Source organism: Sander vitreus, chromosome 20 (genome assembly GCF_031162955.1).
Source record: "Sander vitreus isolate 19-12246 chromosome 20, sanVit1, whole genome shotgun sequence".
NCBI classification, from domain to species: Eukaryota; Metazoa; Chordata; class Actinopteri; order Perciformes; family Percidae; genus Sander; species Sander vitreus.
In genome coordinates, this window is record NC_135874.1 from 6,613,039 (window position 1) to 6,639,556 (window position 26,518).

Consider the following 26,518-nt stretch of genomic DNA (forward strand, 5'->3'; position numbering starts at 1 on the left):
TCTGATATATTTATGTAATCCTGGTGTGCTTAAGATTTCACTTAATATGAAATCTTAATTGAACCAGACAAGCCGAAGACCGCATTTTAATTTAAAGCAGTGTCCTTAAGAGATAGTTAAAGCTTCTGAATGCTACTACAATGTTGTGTGGGCGCTCTTAGTGCCCTTGTGCAGTCTTAAAGCACTTTATTCAAACTCTGCAGGCTTATTACTCTTTAAGTCTGGTTTCTTTGGCTGGATGAAAACAAGCCATTTAAACTCACGTACGTATGTATGTATGTATGTATGCTTGCTTGCTACCGGTCAAAAGTTTGGGGTCACTTAGACATTTCCATTAGACAGAATACCAGCTGAGATCATTTGCATTGGTTTTTTAATGAGGGCAGCAGTTTTCAGATTACATTATGTGCTTACAGAATTGCAAAAGAGTTCTAGACTGTTGTACAAGGAAGTGGCTGATCTTTAATGCAATATCTACATTGTCCATTATCAGCAACTATTCATCCAATGTTCCAACATTCTGTTTACTAATCTGATGTCATTTTAAAAGGCTAACTGAGAAAACAATGGAGAACCCTTTTGCAATTATGTAAGCACATAATGTAATCTGAAAACTATATATGCATACATGTAATGTAATATATATATAGACAGATTTTAAAGTATATATACACGTTTGTATGTATGAATGAATGAAGAGACAGATTTAAAAGTGTCCGATAGATAGCAGTTTCTCCAAGTTTAAAAGTCCAATGTCCGGATCCAGACCAGACTGCAAAAGGAGTGGTAGCGGCGGTATGACCCCCTCACTTTTCAAAATCCTATTTTTGTCCAAATCATTTTTACACTTTCAGTGCGATTCATTTACTAGAAGTCCACTAAAACATGTCCTTTACTGTTTTGTTTTTAAGATTTCGTTTTTTGCTTTTATTTGATAGCCAGTGTAGAATCAGACAGGATGCATGGGGAGAGAGGGGGGTGTGACATGCAACAAAGGTCCCCAGCAAGAAGTCAAACTGTGGACGTTGTTGTCATGGCTACCGGGACGCCCCAAATTGTGCCCTCATACTGTCCAACCGCCAACATTCAGAAGGAAGAAGCTCTGAGTGGATCAAAATATTGAAAAGCTCATCTGAGTAGCCTTCAGTTATAACCATGCGCTATTACTGGCTACTTTACAAGCAGGTTTTCTGACTAATCTCTTATTTACTACATTATTATTCATGTCAGTGTTAGCCTGACATCGCCAGACCAAATCGCTAATAAAACAAATAAACACATAGCTTTAGCACAGCGCCCGCAGATTCGCCTAGTTCCCAAGCTATGTCAGTGTATTCTGATAGCATTGTTCCAGACCCCTGACCTTATGCAAACTTCATACTGTATGTGAACCTTGATGCCCCCTAACCTAAACCAAAAATGAGCTAAGGACAAACCACAGTCTGGACTGATGCTCATATTCAACGGTTTCCTCGTGTACACTGCTGCAAAGATTGTGTGGTATGCTGTAAATCCCAACTCTAATCTGCTTAAATTACAGTATAACTGGATTTGTATTGACGTTCCCCTTGAGCAAAATCTCTAAACTTGAGGGATGACAAGTAACCAAAAACTCCTGCGGACTTACTTTTGTTTATAAGCCCTGGCTCGGATACAATTTGGCAGAGTAAACCCTTTAAGAGCCAGATAAACAAATGTACCAAAATAAAGTTTCCCAAAGTGAAACGTTACACCAAATAAAAAGTGACTTTAGGGGAGATGATGGCACCCCTGCTCTTTCACATTCTTTGGCCTAATTTTCCCTGCGTGACGCTGAGACTCTTTGCGTCATCTTATACACTGTAACTGCATCTCAGCATGTGAGTAAAACACCCTTTCTTTGGTTACTTATTGTGTGTTGCTCACCTGATGTGAAAGTTTTGGATGTTGACATTCTTGTAGGGCGCAGTCTTCCTCTGGCACCACAACAGGAGGCCCTCTTTGGCAGATGTCTCTGCGGCCGGAGAGAAGGGATCATTGTGAAGTTGGAAGAAACTCTTTTACTTTGACCAACTCTCCACTAATCCCCGTTTAGTGGTGGATTAAGTGGAGGTGAAGTGAATGGGAAGCATGTGTGCTTGCTCGGGCATTTCGTGCTCTTGTTGCCTCGGATACATAAAAGGTGTCTGGTTTATTGTGTTGTCCCAAAACTTGTTAAATGAAATACTTACTAGAACACGCCGCGCTGGAATCTAATGCTGAACAAATCGAGGCTGATCACTCCTGACATTTAAATTGGATTACATTGTAAGTGCATTATATATGTTAACCAAGGAGAGGACCATAACGCATACATGTCCACCTCCAAAAGAAAAGAGCAGTCTCTGAAACATTCACAGTCAAATTAACATGTCCAGTCTCCAGTCTATATGTGGGTTTTTTAAGCTCGGTGAGACGTGTGACAAAGGTCTTAACACTGAGACGCTGTGTCAGTGAAAAGAGTTTTCAGTTGCAAATGAAGACAGAGAGTAGGAGTTCTTTTCAATAAAGTGAATAAACAAGAAGCATGTGAAAATGTGAACACACACACACACACACACACACACACACACACACACACACACACACACACACACACACACACACACACACACACACACACACACACACACACTACCTTCCACAGAAATGTCTTGGATGGCGAAGCGGAGGATTATGGTCCAGATCATTCCCAGGGTCATCTTGGCGTTGCCGTCTACAATCTCTGAAAGAAGGGAAGAGCAATAACGTTTACATTTCAGGATTTACACATTTAGCAGCCACTTATAAATGTATATTTCTCACATCTGGCAGACATGCCCAGAGGCACAGATCTGTTGATTTCCAGGTAAAAAGCTGTCCTGATGTCTTGGGTTTCAACTGGGCTGAATGTGGTTGAAAAGTGAAAGCTAGCTGCGGAAGTTCTACAGATTGCAATGTTGGTCCACCACATTGGTCCAAACAGAACAATATGAACTACTGATTGATTGCCATACATTTTTGTGCAGACATCCTACTAAAAAGATGTATCTATCCAATACTTTAATTCATGACCAAATACCTGCAAAACTAATGACATTCCCATCAGCCTCAGCTGTAGTTTGTGTTTAGGGATAATTAGCAAGTATTAGCATGCTAAAACACTAAACTAGGATGGCGAACATGATAAACATTGTACCTGCTAAGCATCAGCACTGTCATTGTGACCATGTTAGCATACTGACCTAAGCATTTAGCTTGAAGCGCCACTATGCCTAAATACCGCCTGACAGAGCTGCTAGTCAGGTCATTTTTATTCATATAGCTCAAAGGGCTTTGCAGTCTTTCCAGCATACAACACCCTCTATCTTAAGATGCTCAGTTTTGGAAGGAAAAACTCCCCAAAAAGGAAGGGGAAAAAAGAAGGAACTTTAAGAAGACAGGCGTGCAATGATGTTGTGTGCTCAGACATTCCTATTATTTAATGTTTACTCTGTATGTGTGCTGTGTGTCTGATATTTTGCTGCTGCAACACCGTTATTTCCCATTTTTTGGGATCAATAAACATCCATCCATCCATCCATCCATCCTTGAAAACAAAAAGCTAAATGTAACCCAATGTCTAAAACACAAGTTCTAGCTTGATGTTTTGATGGCTCTTGACCTGAAAGTCAGCGCGTATTGAACTTTTGTCCACATGTAGAGTTACCTTTTAATTTCTAGATGTCCAATATTACAAATCAATAACAAAAGAGTGCAACAGAAAGAAATAATGCCCCGATTCACAAATATGGCAACGTAACGACTTCTGGAAAGAAAAATGTGAAACAACACATTAACCATCTTTTTGAGAAAAAGATTAGTCAATTAGGACTTCTAGAGGGGGAAGTCTGAATGAGACGTGTGATGATTCAGTTCAATATTTTGAGCCGGGACTTGTTATGCTGTCAATCAGCTGCAGTGTGGCTGCAGTTGACAGCAGTGAGTGTCCTGCCTCTGTCTGTCTGTGTTGTCGATAATGAAAATCCGCCTCAACAGGTCAGGTCACCCTGTTAGCCCGCCTTCAATAACCATTTGTTTCTCCCTCTAATCCAATAAGGCGCGGGGCACGAGCTCCGCCGGCCACTCTAGTGTGACAGAAACTCGGACTGCGAGATGTCAGTCAGATGTCTGCGCGTGTATCAGATCGAATTATGGAGGCGGAAAACGGCGCGCTCAGCTGTTGGGGGCTGACACATGCAGCTACATGTTGAGATTAGTCCTGATGAACATGACTGATCAACATGGGGAAGAAACACAAATCCTGGTAATTCCCTTTGAAACTGCCCCTCCCCCCCCCCTGATGAGGGGCATGGATCTGACCCTTCAACCAGTCCCATCCCTCCGCCACAGCGAGTGGCGAGCAGGGCTGCAGGGCCACTCCACCAGGAGGGATTCCAGGCGGATAATCTGTCTGGAATGCTGCTCTGGCTTAGGAGCTTTGATACCGGCCTCTGTGGACTGCAAAAATAAATCTCCATCTTATCAAGTAAATTTGGTTCTTTTTGGAGCCAAAAAGTCTTTGTTTTCTTAAAACAGAAAATCTGCTAGTAAGATTATATTCAGACGTTTACGAATGGTTAATCAACAGAAAAGTAAATGACGCATCCACTGTCTTAGATGTGAATATTTTTTTGTCTTCTATAATAGAAGATCAAATATTTGGGGTTTTTAGACTGCCGGTCAGACAAAACAAGTACTTTTTTTTTCATTATTTTCAGACATTTTATGGATCAAGTGATTGATTGATTAAACAAGAAAATATCCTGCAGATTAGTCAGTAATGAAAATAATCCTTAGTTGCAGTCCAAAAGTCCTAAAGAGTATCATTTTTATTGATTCTAGCGTAACAATCAGCCTTACTTTGACCTGACTGTCAAGATTAGAGCTGGGTGTTGTTTCAAAATTTCAATACTATTGCCAATATGATAGCTGAGTTTTTTTTTAAGAAGTTTTTTATTGAACAAAAGAAGCTTAACTTCTCAAATATTAAATGTTGTCAAAATACAAACAAATTGGCCAAATTATGATTTTGATGATTAAATTATCCAAAACAGTAAACAATACTACAATTGTGTGACTTATCTATGCCAACTTTTTGTACTTGACCATTTTTGATACTTGTTGCTATGGTCACGTTGACTTTTGGAAAATTGTTGAAACAGGTTGATCTGTACTGAAAACTAGTTAGATTAATGAATGCACTGGCAGATTTGTTTTTACTCGTTTTAAGAAAATAAGACAATAGTTTAAAAAACCAAATGTTGGACAACAATGACTTGATGAGATGAAGAGAGATTCTTGCAGCGTGGGTGTTCATACCCAGACTGCAGCACAGAGCAGGCAGGGGGAGAATCATGAGCTAGAATATGTGCAATCATTACCTTATCGACCCACGTTCCATGGAGATGTAGCAGGATTATGCATTAATCAGCTGATTTTTTCAGTTACACTTCAGGGGTTATTAAATCATTTTCCTTACAAGGACTTATTTTAACATGTTTGTGTCAGAGAGTGAAAGACACAGATCCCCTGTGTGTAGAGCTGCAACGATTAATCGATTAGTTGTCAACTAGTCTCGCTTTGCCAGACCTTCCTCCACAGCGCTGCGGAGGAGGTTTCGGCTAGTCCACACAGCATTCCGGGATGGTAGAAAAACGTGTTCTGGTTGATTGTCATTTCTTTGAACCTAAGCGCCAGACGAAGCCACGGTGTTCGTTCAAAAGTTGTTTTAGTCGTGCAACAGAAAACTCAGATTGGACAGATAGTCTAGCTAGCTGTCTGAATTTACCCTGCAGAGATCTTATTTACATTTTTTACCATGTTCTGATATTTTATAGACCAAACATTTATTCCATTAATAACAGCCCTACCTGTGTGTTTAACACGAATTTGACTAATTTGTTCATATTCTTAAAATGGTCGGTTCACCAAGAATTCCAAAATGACATTTACCCCGAGTGGTGTCCGGCCATGCAGTTTGGGTTTTATGTACTAAAGTTTTAAGATATGCCTCTGAAATCTCTGTTGCCATCCCAAAACACTGGGCATTAACAGGGAGCATTCAAAATGACATTTGCCAACAGTTTTCATGTCTTCAGTGGAAATTAGTTCCAGCAGGAATTGTTTTTCAAAGTTTTTCAAATATATCCTCTTTCAGCGCTTTTGAGCAACACAATAAAATGTTTGTTCTCCTCCATTGTATTATCTCAAAACCTAAAATATCTGCTGCACGGCCAAATACCACGAGGGGTTAGCAGAACAAAATATGTATGTTGAGTGACCTGACCCTTTAAGAGCCTTCAGATATGTATGGCTTAGTGGACACAGTTTGTAGTTTCTGTTTGCAACCAGTGTTGGGGAGTAACTAGTTACATGTAACTGTTTTACGTAATCTGTTACAGTTACCGTAACCTATTAAAATGTTCATGATTACATTATGGGGTTACGTCTGAATATTATTATTATGTGGAATAATAATAATTTTGTTGCTTTGCATGTTTTTCATGTGCACAATAGCTTCTTTTGCCATTGCCGTCCACAGCCGTTGTTCAGTACTACTAGTATTACTTTGATGAAGTAATTAAAATAGTTACACTATTATAACATTTTAATTATGGTAACCTATTACATTTCCAAAGTAACCCTCCCAACACTGTTTGCAACACGTGTGCAAAGTCTGTCAACTGTGGAAGACGCCAGAGGGATGTGTGTTGTTGTGAAAGAGGGAGATAGTTAGATAGTGAGAGGAAGAGGAAAAGAGAGTTTACTTGGCTAAAGAGTTGCTTACTCTCCGATGGGAGGAGGATGGACATCCCCAAGTTATTTGTGCTGAACAATGAGCAGCCTCAGCCCCTGAGGGGATTGCTGATCCTTAAGATCGCTCTCAGAAAATGCACTGCGAAGCACAACCTCCGACGGAACTACCAGGAATAAGGATCTCATTAAACTGCACAGCAGCCAGCAGCACTGCTATGATAACGAAAGAGAGAGGGCCAGAGACTACAATGTAGGCCTACATAACTATTCACAGAATAACAGGCAGAATAGTAGCTATTGATTTGGCTGATGGCCTAATTCAAATCAATAGGTGACAGTCGGAGATGTAAACAAACTTAGAGACGGTTACTTTGTGAAGAAATCCCTGACCTTTATCTTCTGGCTGACAGAGATGTGACATCACTCACCCTCTGCTCCGATAGACACCAGCTTCACTCCTTTGCCGGTGATGAAGTCAAGAGCTTTGTTGACGTTGGAGATCTTGTGCACTCTCATCTTGCCTCTCTCGGGTTTGGCCAAGCGTTCGCCTAGATAGGGAAACACGAGATGGCGGGAACATAGAGGATGATGGGTATGTTTGGCGGTTTCTCGAAGTTATCACGTTTAAAATAAATCACAGTTTGTTCTGGAACAAAACATAAAATAGAAGAGAAATCGTGCCAAGGAGACAAGGTTGCAGAAAATACTGGAGCACAGTTTTCCACAAAACTAGTAAAGGTTTTTCAACCTTACGTGATATTTCTTATGGTTTTAAAGAGATAGTTTGACATTTTGGGAAATACTTGCTGAGAGTTAGCTTAGAACAGTGGTTCCCAACCTTTTTTCCCTTGGCGCCCCCCCTACTTATGTCTAAGAAAAGCTGAGCCAACTCTCGAGATAGAGCCTTACTTTCTTTTTTGATACAGAGGAGTTATCAGCACTTTTACGTTTCTCCGCCATGTTTTATTCATAAAATAGTGATGCCGCGGCCGCAGGAAAAACGAGGATGATAGCAGCTAGCAGCTGACCTGATGACAGCAAGGGTCAGAGGTTAAGAGGTCCCGGAGGTTTGGCCTACTAAGGAGCCTGCCTACAATTTTAAGCGAGAACAAAAATATTGAGTTTTTATACAGACTTTTGTATACATTATATATTCTAGTGTATTATCATCATTTATTTAACGTGCACATTTTTTTTTTTTTTACCTCAACCTCAAACCAGATAAAGACTTGTGCACCCCCTGTGATCTTTGCCGCCCCCCTGAGGGGTCCCCGGACCCCAGGTTGGGAACCACTGGCTTAGAAGATTGAAGGGCTGTCCTGAATACCATTTTTTTGTGCTTCGAAAGCTTTGGTACTAATCAATAGTGAATTCAAAGCTTCTGATCCGGACTCAGCCAGCCAGTGCCACACCTCACCAGAGCGCAGTGGCATTACGCACGGCCGCACTATTTCTACCATCATTAAATCACCTGAACGACACCAGACTACTGCAGTATATCCACACAGATCCCTACACATCAGACTGCTCGGTTATAACTTAACAATTCTCCGTTCTCGGCTGAGATGGACGGAATAGCGCTGCATAAATTAGACAGTAGCTAGTGGACATGTAGCTGCTTAATCCAGACAAAACTCAGTGAATTACAGCCTGCATGTACATTTTTTCAGGGTTCATTCATTATTAAATTATTTTTTAATTTTTTGAGGATTCAAATATTATTTTTCCTATTATCCTGAAGGAAAAAGAAAACAAAAAACGAATTTTCAAATCCTAAAAATTGAAAATCAAATACCTACCCAACGAACAAATACCCGGGTTAGTTGAGTATTGTGGTCCAGCCCTAGAGGATTAATACCAATCTAAGACATGACAGTGGTATCAATCTTTTCTTCTGTCAGCAAGAAAGCAAAAATGTCCCAAAAATATCAAACTATTCCTTTAAGACCGATCCAAACTCGGCATGTGACAGCGCTGTCCATGCCAACGGTTGTCCTTCAGGTAATCCTGTTAAGTAAAACGCCGTTTACCTGAGATGACCTCCAGCAGCAGCATGAGTTTCAGTCCATCCCGGAAGTCCTCCTCGATGTTCTCGATCTGCGTTCCTGCTTTCCTCAGGTGAGAGTTACACCAAGCTGTAAATGTCTACGGAGATGGAGGAGAGGGAGAACACAATCCATCAGTCACAGCACTCCTAGACATATAGTTACATACTGTATGTGTCTGCAGCAGCCAGCCGGTCACAATGCTTGCCGGGAAAGCGACCGGAGTCCCTTTAAGTTTGTTCATACCGCAGTTATCGAATTCACACTATTTTTGCAACCTGTTGATAATGGCACCAGTCCAATCTATTTAACCTGGCAAGGCTAACATCGCCAGAGGCAGGATTATATTTGGGTCGGTAAACATAAAGGCAGCAGGTCGGTGTATGAAGAAGTGAGATTTTTTACTGCTAGAAGACAAAGGTTTAAGCCTCCCATGCTGTCACAACATGAAGAGTCTACAGCCTTGATAGCTGCTCTGTGAGGCTGTACTTTAACACAGCGCTGCTTTGAGCTAAATACTAACACCAGCATAGCAACATGCTCACATTGTCAATGCTAATGCTGCTATTTATCAGGTATAATGTTTACCACGTTTACCATCTTAGTTTAGCGTGTTAGCATGACAAGATTTGCTAATAAGCCATAAATATAAGTACAGCTGAGGCAGATATTTGATCATAAAGGAAAGTATAATTGGGGCTGCCATGGTGCTGTCCATAGGGACTTGGCTTGGGAACCGAAGGGTCGCCACTGGTTCAAGTAAACACGCTGTAGACCAAGTACGGAGCGTGGACTGATGCCAGTTCACCTCCTGGGCACTGCCAAGGCCATGAGCAAGGCACCAAACCCCCAACTGCTCAGGGCACCTGTCCATGGGCAGCAGTTGCCCCCTCACGCTGACATCCCACTATTTGTGCATGGTGTCCTGAGCGTGTGTGTGTATTTCAGGCCTGTCTATAACTGTAACAACAGAGTGAAAAAATTGAATTTCAGCTTGTGGGATTAATAAAGTATGTCTTCTTCTTATTGGAGAAATTAAAACTGATGATGGCGCTAGAGGAAAAGTTAATCAAAAGTTATTACAACTCATCCTGAGGCCAACATGAATGTCTATACTAAGTTGTGTTGCACAGTTGCTGAGATTTTTTCACTCAAAACCACAAATGTCATCCTCATGGTGGTGCTAGATGAAATGTGAGCGGCTCCCTTAAGTCAGTGGGATTCGTCCTCTGAGAGCCATGGAAGTGTGTACATGCCAATCCATCCAATAGAGGACAAGATATTTTTAGCATGGACCAAAGTGGTGTACCGACTGACCAACAGACCAGCAGACGGCCATCCATAGGGCCTTGCTAATAGCTCAAATCGGTGTTCAATGTGTCTGTGAGCGAAACACTAAATCAGTACCAGCTGGGTGAATGTTGCTTTGTATCTGAACCAGATCTGTTGACTAATACATGTGCTTCCTGTTGGTTTATTCACTCCCACCCTGTCATGACAACCTTTCCCTGTGCTGCTGACAAGCTTATAGTACATACAAATGAAAATAACAGTAGTATTTAAAGGCCTACTGGATTGTATTATATTGTGTCTACTCCTTGTAAATACTAAACACGTTTGTTCACCACAGCTCGAGTCTCTGCTGCAGATATACTACTCACACGTATTCCTAATTTCCTGCTTACCGTGACTCCAAGGAGAGAGTGCAGTACACACTCTCTCCTTGGAGTCACGGCACACTGGAGCATTGTATACTGCATACAGTAGGTGTAGCAGGCCTTTGGATTCTCTGGCATTGCTGGCATGCAAACATACTAACGGAAAACATCTGGAGCAGGAGCTCAGCCGCCCAACAGGAGCTGGCAATGACGAGTGGACCCGCCATGCACCCCGCTGTGAACGCCTCTTTATGAGTTCCCGGGTTAATTACACCCAGTGCCGAAACACCAGGCACCATGTTTCCACCAGAGAGCTGGAGGAGGACCTGCAGGAGCACAGCCAGGCGTTTATGAAAGCCTGCTCTGTCTTTTACTGGCCTGCATTCAACTGACGGGGGAACAAAAGCCACTTAAAAGTCACTGGTGAGCTGCTTTGGAGCACTCGTGGAACTTCCGCGATGAGGTCACTCTTAAAAATGGGGTGGCATGAGGTTTACACGGCTATCAATAAACTCGAGAGTCGGGTTTCAGATGTGTGCGAGTTTGCTGCCATGCGGTGGGAGTTTCAACCAATGAAAAAACCAAGGGATACTGCAGAAGATGTGGAGGGAGACGGGCAGATTATATGGTGCTTTATCTCCAAGGGTAGAACTGACAGAAAAAGACCAGCACTGAAGATTTATGGGCAACCGGCAGACACACGCCCTGAGCCCATAGGATATTCCTCCAAAGCTAGGCATGATTTAAGTCAAGCTTGAACAGGCACTAAGATATTTCAATTAATCCTAATCAATAGACCCTTTAGAGGCTTGCCAAAGATTTTAAACTGTTGAGGCAGGGCTGTGGTGTCAGCAGCTAACGTGAATTCTGTATAATTTAATCAAAGTGTTACGTCAAGGTTGTTTCTGGCTCTGCAGATTCAGGTTCTCACAGGGTTGAGGCTCTCTTTTTTTGGTCCAGGATGTCATTTTGAATGTCAGCCCGTTCTTTCTCTTCCCTTTTATGGTTCACTTTCCCACCGCTTAACTTAACACAAACACCTTAAAACAATGACAGAAGGGAAACTCAAAGTGCTGTAAGGGAATTTTGCAAATTTCCTCAAATGGCAGCAAGAGGTAACTAAAAACGTTGACCTTTAGTAAGCTGACATCTTGTTAATGTAAACATCAGCAAAATGCACACACAGCCAATGAGACCTCCTTATACCATCATTTCAGATAGAAGGTACAAAGCGGTAATGGGACCGGTGTTTTAAGGAGATAAAATTAGCACATTTTTACTTAAAACTCCTGCTTAGTGCAGCTTTACCAGGACCAGACATCTGAAAATATCAAAAGGCTTTGAGTCAACCCTGTAAAGAGTACAGTGGTGAAAACGGCTGAAAGTTCACAGAAGGAATGTTAGCTTGTTAAATGTGTTGGACGGAGGGTAAGTTTGTCTGCTCTGGGGCTGGGCGACAGGCCTCCTCCTGAAAGGAATTAGCCGGCCCTCCTGCAGCTCCTCTAACTCTCTGGGTCACTGTGGAGCTTGGCAGCAGCACACAGGCTGGCAGCCACCTGCACTGTCACATGACCCACTGGCTGTGTTTCGGTCAACACTCCCAGGCCCTTCAGGTGTTCTGGGGCTCTTGGCAGGTCACGACACAAAGTTACCGGCCCACTGGTTGCAGCGGCTGATCACTGCATGAGCAGACATCACAGATAGTGCTTCAAAGGGGAAGCTCTCATAATCTATAAATGATGTATTGTACAAAGAAAGTATGAGGAATATATATATAAAAAACAAAAAACAAAAGTGGAAGCCAGTCCTCGATGCTTTCAGAGTTTTGGCTAACCTTTATAGGATTTGGGGAAGTTTACTCTCCAACAATGCCAGCAAGGTTACCCGAGATAGCATTACATTTGCCAAACACATTGGTTAGTCCTCATCCTAAAAGCCTTTTTTTAAGGTTAACATACAGTGTGAAAATACAAACAACGACACACTAAAGCAGCCAAACAGTGTTAAAACGACACAATAGTAGAGCTGTAGAGCTGGGCGATATGGAGGAAGTCAAATTTCACAATATTTTTTTACCAAATATGTTGATGTCGATATTGCACAATATTGTAGGGTTGACAATTGGTGCTTTCACAAAATATTTACACAATGATAGTTTTAAATAATAATCATCACTAACGTGGATTTATTGACTAAGTGGGTAAAGGCAAATAAGTAAGTTCAGAAAATGACATCACTCTACTGTAATGCAGCCTTTAAAACAGGCAAAGACAACAATTATGCCATATTACGATATCCAAATTTAAGGACGATATCTAGCCTCATATATCGATATATTGCCTAGCATTATCTGAACGTTCTCATTATCATACCTATAAGACATACAATACTATTTTTTTTTTTGTTTTTTTTTACATGGATCTTTGACTGGAGAGGATGCTAACGTTTAGCCTGGGACATGTAGCCTCAGTCTTTTAGCACATGATCATGTATGTAGCCATGGAGTCCATATTTAGGCCTCTTTTTACAGGCTTCTTGTTTTAAAACAAGTCCTCTGGCAACATTTTAAATTTAGCGTTGTCAACCAACCCATGGAGCTAAAGTTATCTTAATTAGCAAGCTAGCTATAGCTGAACATTCAGCTAGAAATGAGAAGCTTATGAACAAACTATTAATTACCTGCAGTAGGTAGATAGACAGTGACAGAACCAGTTAATTCATTTACACTAGTTTGTCTTTGTAACTCAGCACGATGTAATTAATTGTTGTGGTGGCCGACTGAAGGAGGCACCGGAGAAAAAAAGTCCCCAGAGAGTTGTGTTGTCATCGGTTGCTATCGCTCCAGTGCAACTGCAGCCGTTGGTTTTTACCCTTTACAGAAGTATTTATATCCAAAGGAGCTGGCAGGAAGAGTGGTATCGTCACAAACATGTACCACGAGTGAGGCTTTATCCTCAGATGGTGTTATCAGATAAAGTATATGCACTGATAACCTATGACGATCACTGTATTAAAGCGGTTTGTTATTATGAAATGTGAATTACTTATTTTTGCTCAGCCAGATTTATCTACATCTACTTCTAAACCATTCGGGTATTTCCTCCACTTCCAAGAATGACTTTTGACAAAAGCCAGATCCGACAACTGGTGTAAACCTGTTGGGGAGAACAATATCAACACTAAGACCTAGAGAGGATTATCATAAGGATCGGTATCGGGGCCAATCTGGGCACATTTATATTTTGATATTGGCTAAAATAAAGCCCATCAAAATCCAACTGTGGTGGACTGAGTGTTTCTGTAATTCAACGAGTGAGACGTCTCATCTGTAGCGAATCGCCTCACATCAATTTCAGGAGTCGGAATCTGTCAACTAAACTCTAATTCATATCATATCAATAACTTAGGCTTAAACACACTATTTTTGAACCAGGGCCTCCAGTACGTTAATAAAGACGCTTGTGAAAAATAAGGTTTGTTCGATTAAGAAGGCTACAGTGGTTATTTCAATGTGTTAGATACATATTTAAATCACCATTTAAGCAAATACAATATACAGTATACAAGTATCAGATCGGCACTGGAGCTACCTAATATCAAAGGCCAAAAAAACTTGATCAGGAAATTCCTAGTAAGAGCACAAATAACAAGTTTTTTTCCAGTTGTCTGGAAGCTGCATTGCTCTGCAGTTTACTGAGGCTCCTGCTGGTGGAGAAATACGTCTCTCTGCCAAGTTCACAGTAGATTTCCATCTGTATAATTGTTGAAAGCTGGGTGCATAATGGCGGATCTTGTAAGCAATTGCTGTTAAATGTATGGGACGTCCACAAAAACGCTCTGCAGCATTGTCTTGGATTACCTATAATTTACATTACCTATAGGTGGAACCTAATTATAAACAACAGAGCAACAAAACAGATCCCACCATGTGATGTACATTACAAACAGCTGTTTAACAGTGTATGTGTTAAGTGTTTGGCGAGGCATCACTGCCTTAAGAATTTGCAGTCTACCGACTGTTGGTAGTACCCAGTACTTAGCTGTGTACAGTATAGTGTGTCGTCGTATGATCCCTGTGCACTCTGTGTGTGATCGTGCTGTCCTTGGACAATTTGTGTCAGAGCCGTATGTGCTGTGAATCTCTAAGCTGTTAAAATGTCTGCTCCAGAGTCATGGAGACCAATTCCTGCTCATCAACAACGTGCCAGTGAAAATCATTCTCATTGCTGTGACAGTCTGTTTCAGTACAGCATGTCGTGTGACGGAGCAAAGTGAAAGCACGGCTGACTGACTGACTGTCTGCGGGAGGAACTGGAGGGTCGTAAATTCTGAGAGCCCCTCTCCCCTCCTCTGCTCTCTCTCTCGTCTCAGCCTCCCAGAACTGAGGCGGGTTGTAAAAACAACAGGGGTCAAGAGCCGGAGGAATCTGCTCCGCATCAATTTCAGGGAAAGTTGCCAGTCAGCGTCATTATGGCAGCATTTTTCCCATGGCAACCACTGAATGCAAAGCTCAGCAAACAACATACCGGAAGAGTCAACTAGTGTGGGTTTTTTTTTTAGCCTTTTTCCAGACTGATATAACAACATAGTTAAATAGTTACACTTGAATTTTTTTTTTTTTTTTTAAATACAGTTAGTTATTTTCTTGCAGAGACTTGGATGAGGAGATTGATACCACTCTCATGTCTGTATGCTAAATATCAAGTTAGAGCCAGCAGCCAGTTAGCTGAGTTTATAATCTGGCCCAGAAAATTACACTTACACTTTCACACTTCGGCTGTTTTAGATTTAACAAACGAGATATAACATGTTCATTAGTGATATTTTCATTAGTGTTGGTAGGTTGATTTTGTTAGCTTTGACAGAGCCAGGCTAGCTGTCTCCCCCCCCGTTTCCAGTCTAGTACTAAGCTTAGCAGCTTTCTGTGAATAGGTGTATTTCCCAAAATGTCTAACTATTATCCATCAAAATTCGCTCTTAACTTTGGAAATACTTTTGCAACATAACTACAATTTGAGGTCCACTTATTAGCATTTTCCAGAGATTGGTTTATCAGTATAGCATTAACATGAATGCTTGTACTTTCATGATGAAGACCTGTGCAGACAGTGTGATTAGGTCGAAAGCTCTGGGAAAAGCTGGCATGCAGACCTCAAGTTGGTATCGTTTTGTCAAACTAGATTATATTGAACATCAAATCTGAATTTCAGTACTTATAAGGCAAAACGGATGAGAAGTACTAATAGAGCTATGGATTAACAGTGACTAAGCTTATATGTCAGTGACATCTTTTATTTACGGTATATATTATATTTTTATTATATATTTTCAGTTTTAGATTTTTTATTTTTTTAATAGAGTGCCTTTCCTGAGTGCCAAGATACAGATGAAAATACATTTTAACTTGATGTCAACAGATCCATCGTCATGACATGAGACCGCATGACACGTTTAAAAAAAAAACAGAAAAATTTGTTTAGTTTAGTTTTCTGATTATCAACTATTCGAGTAATCAACCATTTGCTGTTAGCACAAATAACTACATAAACCGTCTTTAACCATTACAAAAGAGCTTTACCTTTCTCTGCCTGTACTGAACCACATCATCTAAATACAATCTGATGATAAAAACATCACGACACAAAAAGAAAAGCCTTCAACCCATCATATATAGCATTCTACTCACTCTCTCCTCGCTCCTGTGCCTTTCCCCACCTCTCTCTCAGCTCCCAGCCTCCCCCCTCATCCACTCCCCACTCCATTAATCAACCTCAGTTAGGAAAATATTTCCTGTGTCTCTGCCAGGTCCATATTAGTACAATCCTTTTACTGAAACAAGCCAGCTCATGAGTGCGAGCCCCTGCCATATCCGAACACACGGGCAGGCAGACAAGTCTAGAAGAAAGAGAGGAAAGGCAGATAGTGCTGGCAGAGCGTCTGACACAGGAAGGCGCTTTTCAACACTGTGGCCAGTTTCTCAAGCCTGAGTCTCCAGCTCAGGGTACCAGAGGGCCTCTCATGTCTCGATGAAACCCCAGACACGGGCAGATAAATTGCAAGAAAAAGAAAAATGTCTTTAAAAATATCTTTCCAGCATCTCCTCCAGAAAGCTCATTAAAGCAGGAGAGAGAAGCCGAGAGGAGGTCAGATAGGGGGTAAAACACATTTCTCTTTAGAATCAAATCCACAACATTAAACCGTAACGCCACCCACAGCTCGAGCGAGAACGAAAACTGTCTGGATGAGTTTGGGTGGGGGGGAATGGGCCTCTGCGAATCCCAGAGTGCAGTTTCTCGCCCGTTAAGTCTATTTCTGCTGCCTTGGTCTCACTCAGGCTTGTGGGGGCCAGAAAAGTGCCGGTGGAAAGAGTTTCTGGTGCCAGGAAAACAGAGCTGCTAACAGCTACAGCACCTTACTCCCTCTCAGACTCCCAGATGATTTCCTGATGTGTGAAGGATTAGGGCATCGCGTTTAACCAGACGAGTTGAACTGAGAGCGATCTCTGATTTGAAATGGCACCCTGGAGGGACAGCTGAGGGGGAAGGGAGAGCTGTGCATGAGGCACGACTCGCTCACGGGTGTATCAATGGTAAACGATATAGAAGGGAAGAACCTCTCTCATTTACTTCTGCTACTAAGACTTTAGAGGCTGTTCTGGAGATTTGAGTTGCTTTCCTGTAGCCATGTCCTACCTTGTTGTAAACATGAAGCATTATGTAGAACAGGAAAAAGATTTGTCACACCAGCGCTCCAAACAGCGAAAAATGTGCAGCAAAATCAACCAATTTTAATAAAATCACTGCGATCTGTGGATTCACTCGTGGAAGTAAATTTGCAGAAATCTTTGCGACAAGTTCAACTTTTGGCAAACACACAATTGCAATGTCGACCAATAGCAATCGCTCTTGACTAGCCTGAACTCCCAGAAATACGTGAAATGACCATGACATCTTAACACCACATTACGTGGTGGTGGCAACTTATGTGTGAGAATTCCTTGCCGGCTCCACAGAAACAATGCCAATGGAAATCTCAAAGTCCGCGTAGGGAGGAGGCCAGGGTGGGTGGGGCAAACATGGGACTTTTTTTTGGCCGCTGCAAAACAGCCTCGGGAAGGAACTTGTTTTAGTGGAACGTGTGTACATTCAAAAGTTGTTTGTCGTGCAACAGAAAACTCAGATTGGACAGATAGTCTAGCTAGCTGTCTGGATTTACCCTGCAGAGATCTGAGGAGCAGTTAACCATACTCCTCAGAAATCCACCGGAATTTAGATGGCAACACAAAGGAAGAGGAAGGAAACGGGACATCGGCTGAAAAGACATGCACCCAGCGGAATTTCTGGCAGCACCGGAGCAATCCCAGAAGTGGAACGTTGTGGATATAGACTATGGATAGGAGAGCCAAAGACAGGAAAGTTGGGGAATGAAGAGTAGAAAAAAGTACAACAGAGGAGACTATCGTAACTTATTAGCTGTGCTGAACCATCACATTTTCGTTAACCCTCCTTTGCTGGAATATAAACTTCACAAAAAGATGTTTTTATAGACAGTCCTAGAAGTCACACCAAAGCAAAAAAGATAAATCCCCCTCTATAGATCTTCACAAATATGGTGATTTCTAATTAATTAAGTTGAACAGCAAAAGGCAGGAAAGAACACATGGTACACATTTGTATTCCAAGCCTTTCAACCTACATACAACTTGTTTTTTTCAGTGTTGCCATGACAATAACTACATCTTTAGTTCACCTGAAAACAGTTGTTGAAACTTCGACACCTACTGCAGCGTGACTGAGCCAGAAAAAGGACAGAGAGTTACAGAATAACTTGATTTGGTAGAGATGCCTCAATTTGGTCAAAACAAACAAGCTAGAAAAGTGCAGATGCTGAAAAAGATGTGATGATGTGTGCATTTGTGACAGTGCTGTCAGTTGATATAGATATCAGATATGGGTTACATCCGAAAATAAAAAGGAACCGTCATCCAAAAAAGAAGAGAGGTTACTGCTGCCTTCAGTTTGCAGGCACAGCAGAGAGGGAAAAAGAGCCCGAGTGAAGCGCAGTGAATGGAGCGGCCATGATGCAGGATGGGCCAAGCTGCCGTCTGGATGCTCTGCAGACCGCTGTGCTGTGGCTCCATGCATCTGGCAGGAAGAGGGACTCAAAAACTAATTCCATCTCAGCAGTTGAGTGGGAGGCGAGAGAGCAGAGAGGCATGACGCAAAGTCTGAGGAAAATGACGGTAGAGGGCAGAACAACTACTATTCCTGATGAAGACTCAGGTGGGAAGACAGACAAATGAGACAGGGAAAGAAACAGTCCCCCCAACGTCAGCATTTTGATTGCAAATTTTCCAAACAAAATCAATTACTTTCAATGAAATCGGAGCGATCAGTGGACATGCTCACAAAGGCAAAGAAAACCATGGTTAGCTTTGACATCGAGCTGAATTTTTGTGAACTCCGATACGTGAATTTGAGCCATCGACTGACTGTAAATGGTCAAGAGTGCTGACTTTTGAGCTGAACAATTAACCATCCAATTTCACAAATCCCCGTTCTACAATATTCCACTAGAGAGATGTGGCATGGACTGCAGTCAGTCACGAGACAGACGTTGATGGTACAATGCCTCTTTAATTACCGATGTTACGTTATTGTCTGCCTCAGTGAAAGTGCGAAAGACACTACATCACCATGTTTCCATTGCCCATTTTGTGAGCAATTAAATTCATTTCTTTGTGCAATTTTCTGACCGAGAACTTAGACTAAACCATTCCATCACATAAAAAAGGGGGCACAATAGGGCTCAAAACTGATATTTGGCTGGGCACTTTTTTGCTTTTCACCACAAACTGCTGCATTTCCCAAGAAAGCGCTGGAAAGAGGCTGCTACAAATCACCTACTTTGGCTCACAGTAGACAGAAGTGACATCGTGAAACGTTTTCATGTGGGCTTTTAAACCCACACTTTTTTGTTAAAAGGGTTATTTGGGATTTTTGTAAGAATTTGCATCTTTGTTTGTGTAGTTTTAGCTATTGTTCCTATCAGTAATAAAGAGATCCTGGATCTGGGAACATGGCAAAATTTTTCCACTTTCAGTTTTACCTCCAAATAAAGTGGTCTAGATTATCTGGCTACGCAGGTGGCTAGTTTACATCCCGTCTGATCGTTTGGCCACTCATGATTCTTGCCCTGATGCAGATGGATGTAGTTCAATATTTTCATACCCAATGAAAATGATGGTCAAAACTTAAAATAACACCCAAGTTGCAGTAAACCAGAATATTCTATTTCAGTCATGGGCATTTTAAGGGGCACTGATGCCACCGGTCATTGAAATCGTCTGACCCTGAGACAGGCAAACAAACGGACAAACGACTGACGTCCACAGGGGCACCCCAACATTTACACCTCCAGCACAAACAGCACGACAGCGCTGAATACACAAATGTGAGTCATGGACAGGAACAATATGGCCTTTCTGCCTCCTTAACCTGCTGGACAAATCTCGCACTTCCTCTCTCAGTTACAGCCCAGGAGAGGCGCTCTCTCTCTCTCTCTCTCTCTCTCTCTCTCTCTCTCTCCGTCTCTCTAACACAGGAAGGACAGGAGTCTGAGGGCCTGCCAAATAGCAGGGGGAGTGCGCTGAAAGGGTCAAAGGTCATTGTTCATCCCGCTCTGTCTCCTTCCTTTAAAGCTCACAGGAGAGTACAGCCTGACTACCCACCCACCCACACAACAACACAACAGTGTGTGTGTGTGTGTGTGTGTGTGTGTGTGTGTGTACCTTTCAAACCCACAGGACTTTAATTGAAATTCTAGTCAAGATCCGAAGGTTTCCACATATGTCACCCTGATTTAGAATTAAATGTGCATACAATTACAGACTTCATGCATTTGATTCCCAATAATGCTGCAGCAATAAAAAAAAAAAACTAGAATCACCGCCCTTGCGGTTGTATGCCTCTGCCAACCAGACAAGTTGCAGTTTGCATCCATGTCTGTCCAGAGACAAACCCTCATGAGAATGGGACAGACGTGAGGACACGCACCTCCACAATCATCAGTTCATCCTTGAGTCCAAGTAGACGTTTGGGCCTAATGTGAAGAGATTCCCCTTCAGGGAGTCCTGAGATATAGAATGGGACTGACGGACACCCAGAAACCCATAATGCCTCGCTCCGGCCTTGGCTGTCGCCGAATGGGGTGTCTTGATGAAGCTGTTGACACTGCTTTTGTTTCCTTTCCATTTTGCCTTTTTTGTTTCCCTCGTCTCAGCTCAGACTAGGGCTGCAACTAACAATTATTTTCACAGTCGATTATTGTCATAAAATTGTCTCTCCCGGCCCATCAGAGAAGAGGAAGTGTTGTTTCCTCCAACCTGCAGTCATGATGGAGTGCGACAGTCTCTCAGGTGCAGCATCCACCCAGCCAGGCACTCAAACAGGCTGTTACCGCAAACTGCCGACTCAGCACAGTCATCCCATTACACTTATCTATCGCCTTGGCTGCTGCTTTAGCGCACACGCGTGCACGAGGGGGAGTGCGTGGAAGCAAATGCACTGTGGAGCGTGAACGCGAGTACAAAGAAAAAACATGCTAACACAGAGACACATGTGCAGTCTGTCGGCATACAGTTTGTGCACAAATGCATGCATGCAGACGCATACAAGCAAATGCACTTCAACACGTGCACCTGCACAAGTGCATGCAGACACACACACACACACACACACACACTCTCCACAGCGCGTGATGACGAAGCAGTGAGCCAGTCAAAAAAGTGCAGACTGACAAAGAATAGCAGTTATTGTGACCAGTCCACTGATATTTACTCTGTTGTGGTCTTGATGCAAATTTGTGTGTGTGTGTGTGTGTGTGTGTGTGTGTGTGTGTGTGTGTGGATGAGAAGTCAAAGAGTGGTAGTAGCTCTTTCCTCTGCCGAGTTCATTTAACAAAGAGTGGCTCGTCTGTGAAAATGCCGCAGAGCACCTAACACTGAGCAGTTGCTATGACAACCACAAAAGCCTGGAGACCCACAAACAAACAGCTTGGCTGCGCCGAGGCTCTTTAAAACCCACATCTCCGGCGCTCGATCCAACGTGTCGGATGCACGTTCTCACACACACACACACACACACACACACACACACACACACACACACACACACACACACGCGCGCGCAACACAAGTTTACAACCACACAAACGTCTGTGATGGTGAGAGTTCGCCTGGACCCTAATTTCAACGACTTTCAAGGGATGTTTTGGTGGAACTCAAGGATTTCTAGTTCAAGTAATCTTGCCTCAACTCATTCTCAAACTGCTGCTGGATCAAACGTGAACGTTCCAAAGGACGTGAGGGTGGTATATTCAGTCGTGGATGTAACTAAACACATTGAAGTACTGCACAAACAGTATATCCATTTCATACCACCTTTGACTTTTGCTTCACTATATTTTAGAGGCAAAAATCGGGGCTCTGACCCACACACAGTACCGCTGCGTCGCTGTTTTCCGCAGAGCGGAGGAAGGACCCCTAATATTATCACACCGTACGTTCAAAACAAACATGACTACTGTTAGCAATGAGGCGACAACGCACATTAAGCTCTGGCTCGTAAACGGGAGGGGTAGTACGCGCAGCAGACCAAGGAGGCATTTCATTGGTTCTTTCCAAGCGGACCGCGAGGCAGTGATTGGTGGATGTTTGCACAGGATTACAGCAGCTACAGATGACGGATCTTTTTCACTCCTTTTTCAGAACCCATAAGTTATTTATTGCTGTCGGGGTGTAAAGACCATTTCAAAACAATATATAAAAAGTGTATACTGAAAATAGTTACCAACCCTGCCTTTAAAGTACATTTTAATAATGATACTTCCTTATTCAAGGCTTTTTACATCGTGGTATTGATACTTCACTTCAACAATCAGAGTATTTCTTCCACAGCTGAAAACAAAGTAGGCCGCCCACCCATCTATAGCCTTATTTTATTTTTCTCACATCTATAAACTGTCAAGGGCCTTCTACCCACACAAGAAACACTTCACGTCCGCTTCAGTGGTTATAGCTCTTCCATATTTGGTGAGAAAAACAAAAACAAATATGTCCTGACAAATGTCTAAACATGAGCAGGACGCAAGTTGATAAGAAGATGAGGCACTTGTGCTGAGCACACAAATTGGATGCAAATCCATGTGCCGATGCTATTCAAATAGAGCCCAGGCATCAAAGAGGCCATGCTGAGCAACAAGTCATTTCAAAGCCCAGTATGAGCATGTATCTCCCCGCTTCTCCGGCTCAAAGCAGGAGTGTCCCACATCACAAAGGCCAGTCTGTAGAGAAGCCTGTTCTCTGGACTCTAGGAGTCCAAACTGAAGCCGCAGCTCGGCTTTATGGTACTTAAACAAACATGGAGGACTGTGTGCCTACATGTAGAGTTATACAGCTACAAGGTAAATGACATACACTTAAAGTTTTAATTAACATTATCAGCCCAGTGTAGATTTTTCTGCCTACTATAAAAGTAAATTCTAAAGAGAGTATGTTGATTAGAAAGCTTATTATTTCTTTATCTCTTTATTTTTATTTCGAACAAAAAACAGTAAAATAAAATAAAGCACAATAAGTGTATAGCAACACACCAAAAGAAAAAACAATAGCTATAAAGTCAGTGTTACCAACAATATGTTCAATATGTCCGAAAAGGAGCGGGACAAAGCCGAAGCTTGTTATTTTTCCCACCCCTCATTCAACTCTAAATAGTTCCTGTATACATTATGTACATGTATGTATCATTATATATTTTATATTATATATTCATAGCAAAATAACAAATATACATTATATAACACCTACCAAACATCATCATCATTAGAGGACTGTAAAGTCAAAGTATCAATGAATTTCAATAGAACTTTATTTAAAAATAGAACAGAAAAAAAAGAGACAAGGAATTTATTTTCCGCTGAACAGGAATAAAAGTTGTTATCACAGCGACTCAGCACACCATAATTCCTGAGTCATGCTCGAGCTTGCCGTGCTCTCTCACAACAGTCAGATGCCAATCTAAACAGGGTGATGGGAAGTACAGTGGCCTATTCACCCGAGTCATAACACAGTAGCCATGAGTCAGCTGCAGCTCCACTTGCCCGCAGCGGCTGTCTGTTGGGAAGCGCGCGGCCCGGCCGTGCTGCTGCTTTGTGCCGGAGCAGCGCTTTTTCACTGCTGACCGTCACCTGACTCAGAGAAATGCTGAGCTGGGTGGAGCTACGCCGCACTCTAACAAAGAACACTTTCAACACATCATCGACTGTACCGCATGTGTTCTGGTAACGCCATTGTACGCGTGTGATGCATTTCTATCCACCAAGCTCGATGGTATCAGGAGCACAGACGCAACACTGTGTGTTAAAAAACAAATACACTTTCTGTAGCATGGAAAAAGAAAATACCTTCTGATTGGCTACAGGTGTTCATTAACATTGTAAGTAAGGACACCTAAAACATATTCTTTATCGTTGTGCTTTATCTTCATGGCTGTGCAATAATCACATTTTAAGCGCGACTACGATCACAAAAACAATGTAATCTAGAACAACAATGATTTAGCTTTTTTATTTTGTATTTTATCTATCACTTGTTTAAAACGTTTGCTCTTATTTTGTGTTTATTATGTAATACTATTTAAACATTTATTTATATTATTTATTTTAATGGGCATTCAAAAAGTTCAACAGGAAAAGTATTAAGGGAAATTTCACAGTTCAAGGTGTTTTCACTGTTGATTTAACTGTTGTTGTTTTTTTAAGTTCAATAAATGCAACATCTTTCCAAAAGTCAATGAGTAATCGTGTTAATAATCGTGATGTCAATATTGACCAAAATAACAGATTTTTTTCATAATTGGGCAGCCCTACTTTACCTGCACACAAGATATTTCCAGGCTACAGGAAGCTAAAACAACAAAACCTAATGATTGTTCAACATGTTCTTATACCAGAACCCTTCAGAGTGCATTATAGCGTCTTTATTCTACTTTGTTTAAGAATGTTTGATTCCGATTAACTGGGAGGAGGGCATTAACCCGGCAGGTTGCCCGCTGACTGAGCACAGCGTCAAATAGTAGATCAATACGCCGCTTGTATTTTTTTCCTATCACAGAAATTTCAAACATGAGGTCCATTGTAAAAATAAACCTTGTTTAAAAAAGTTTCTAAAATGTGTCGGAAATCTATCGGAGGGTCAGTCGATACGTAGTTTCGCACGCGAGATACAATGTAGCAACTACGTTATTAAACTAACGTTAGAGATCAGATGCAGCCTTGTGTGGTTGCTATAGAAACTAATTAACGTTAGCTACAGTTGAGCTAACGTTATTCGCTGTAGTTCTAAACATTACAGTGTTTTAAAAATGGACGAATTCATTGTCAATTTTAATATATTTGGAGGAGGGAAGACATTTGAGGACTGGTTAAAGAGCGACGAGGACGACGGAATGACAAAAGAGAAAGACGAGGCCCACGGTCCCCGTTTCTGAGATCTGACAGATGAGGAGCTGCGTACAACTGAAGACGGGGCCCTTGAATCAAACACGAAAAAGGCAACTGCCTTTGCTATCGAGGTTTTCACCGAGTGGAAGAGCCACCAGAAGGATAGACTGACAGTGACAGCTGACCCGGACTGTGGTTGCTATAGAAACTAATTAACTAAACTAACTAATTAGCTACAGCTGAGCAAACGTTATTCACCGTAGTTCTAAAGGGGACTACTTTTTGAGGGAGATGAACTCAAACAGAGTATACATTTAATAAGCATGCAATACGAATAAGAAAAAGCATAATTGTTAAAGTATTTGAATTATTTTATTATGTTGGCAAGTCAGAAGTAGAATAAACGGGATAATCACGAGAGGCAGGGCAGTAAACAGTTTGATATGCCCGGCTTGTGGAAGGTTAAGCCGTCCACAAGCCGGGCATATCAAACTTTTTTGACGGTTTATTGCCCTGCCTTGAGGTGATTATCCCTTACTTAACATATCCAAAATCAGTGGTGGTAGAAGTACTCAGATCTTTTACTTAAGTAAAAGTAGCAATACTACAGTGTAAAAATACTCTGTTACATGTCAAAATCCTGCATTCCAATCTTACTTAAAAGGGTTACTTTCCAGCTCGGTGTCATTTTTGTGTGGGCAGTGCGACAGTAAAATATCTCTTTAAGTAAAAGTATATAATTATTAACATATCAGAATAATGTATAATATGTGTCTGGATTATATTTAATGTGTTCATCACTTGAATGTTGCAGCTGGTAGAGCTGGAGTTAATTTTCATATTCTTTATATACTGCCCGGTAAATTATCCAAAATAATAATTTCATCATCAAAATGCAAAATAACTAGTAACACATGCTGTCAAATAAATGTAGTGGAGTGAAACACTCAATATTGGCTTCCGAAATGTTGAGTTAAAAGTATCAAGCATAAAATGTAAATACTCAAGTAAAGTACCTCAAAATTGTACTTAAGTAGAGTACTTGAGTAAATGTACTTCAAACATTGCGCCACTGTTCAAAATGAACGAGACCATCTCGTATCTGAAAGTTTTCTTATTTCTTCCGATTGTTTCACATTCCATTTCTCAAATAGTTTGTATGTTACAAAAATGCTACATTATTCCACGATTTACCTGATCTTCTTTGCTTGAACATGTATTGTGTGCAAGATATCGTGTGTATGTGTATGTGTGTGTGTAGGGCTTGCTTTGGCCTCAGAGTTGTTAATGCGTGATATCCAAACACACAAAAATGAAGCTTCCTGATCATCAGTTCCACATCACGTCAAAGAGAGAAGTGGTAACATTTTCAGTTCAGCAAAAAAAAAAAACAGCAACCTAAAAGCTGGTTTCAGGAGAGATAAGCACCATGATATCTCCCATCAACCTAGCTACATCCATGAAAAGTAGTGACTAATGGCCACAAAGGTGGCGACAAAAATAAAAAGCGTGGATGATCAT

The 26,518-nt window shown here is 41.6% G+C and overlaps 1 protein-coding gene across 3 annotated transcripts in view; it reads right to left on the minus strand.

Annotated features, from left to right (window-relative positions):
• The window catches only part of actn1 (actinin, alpha 1), a 70,059-nt gene that overhangs the window by 30,411 nt on the left and 13,130 nt on the right, over nt 1-26,518 (minus strand). For all 3 annotated transcript variants that reach the window (XM_078278352.1, XM_078278353.1, XM_078278351.1), the window contains exons 2-5: nt 8,826-8,940; nt 7,224-7,343; nt 2,657-2,743; nt 1,906-1,993 (exon numbers count right to left, since the gene is read on the minus strand). In XM_078278352.1, the coding sequence (XP_078134478.1) occupies nt 1,906-1,993; nt 2,657-2,743; nt 7,224-7,343; nt 8,826-8,940 (410 nt within the window). The remainder of the gene's footprint in view (nt 1-1,905; nt 1,994-2,656; nt 2,744-7,223; nt 7,344-8,825; nt 8,941-26,518) is intronic.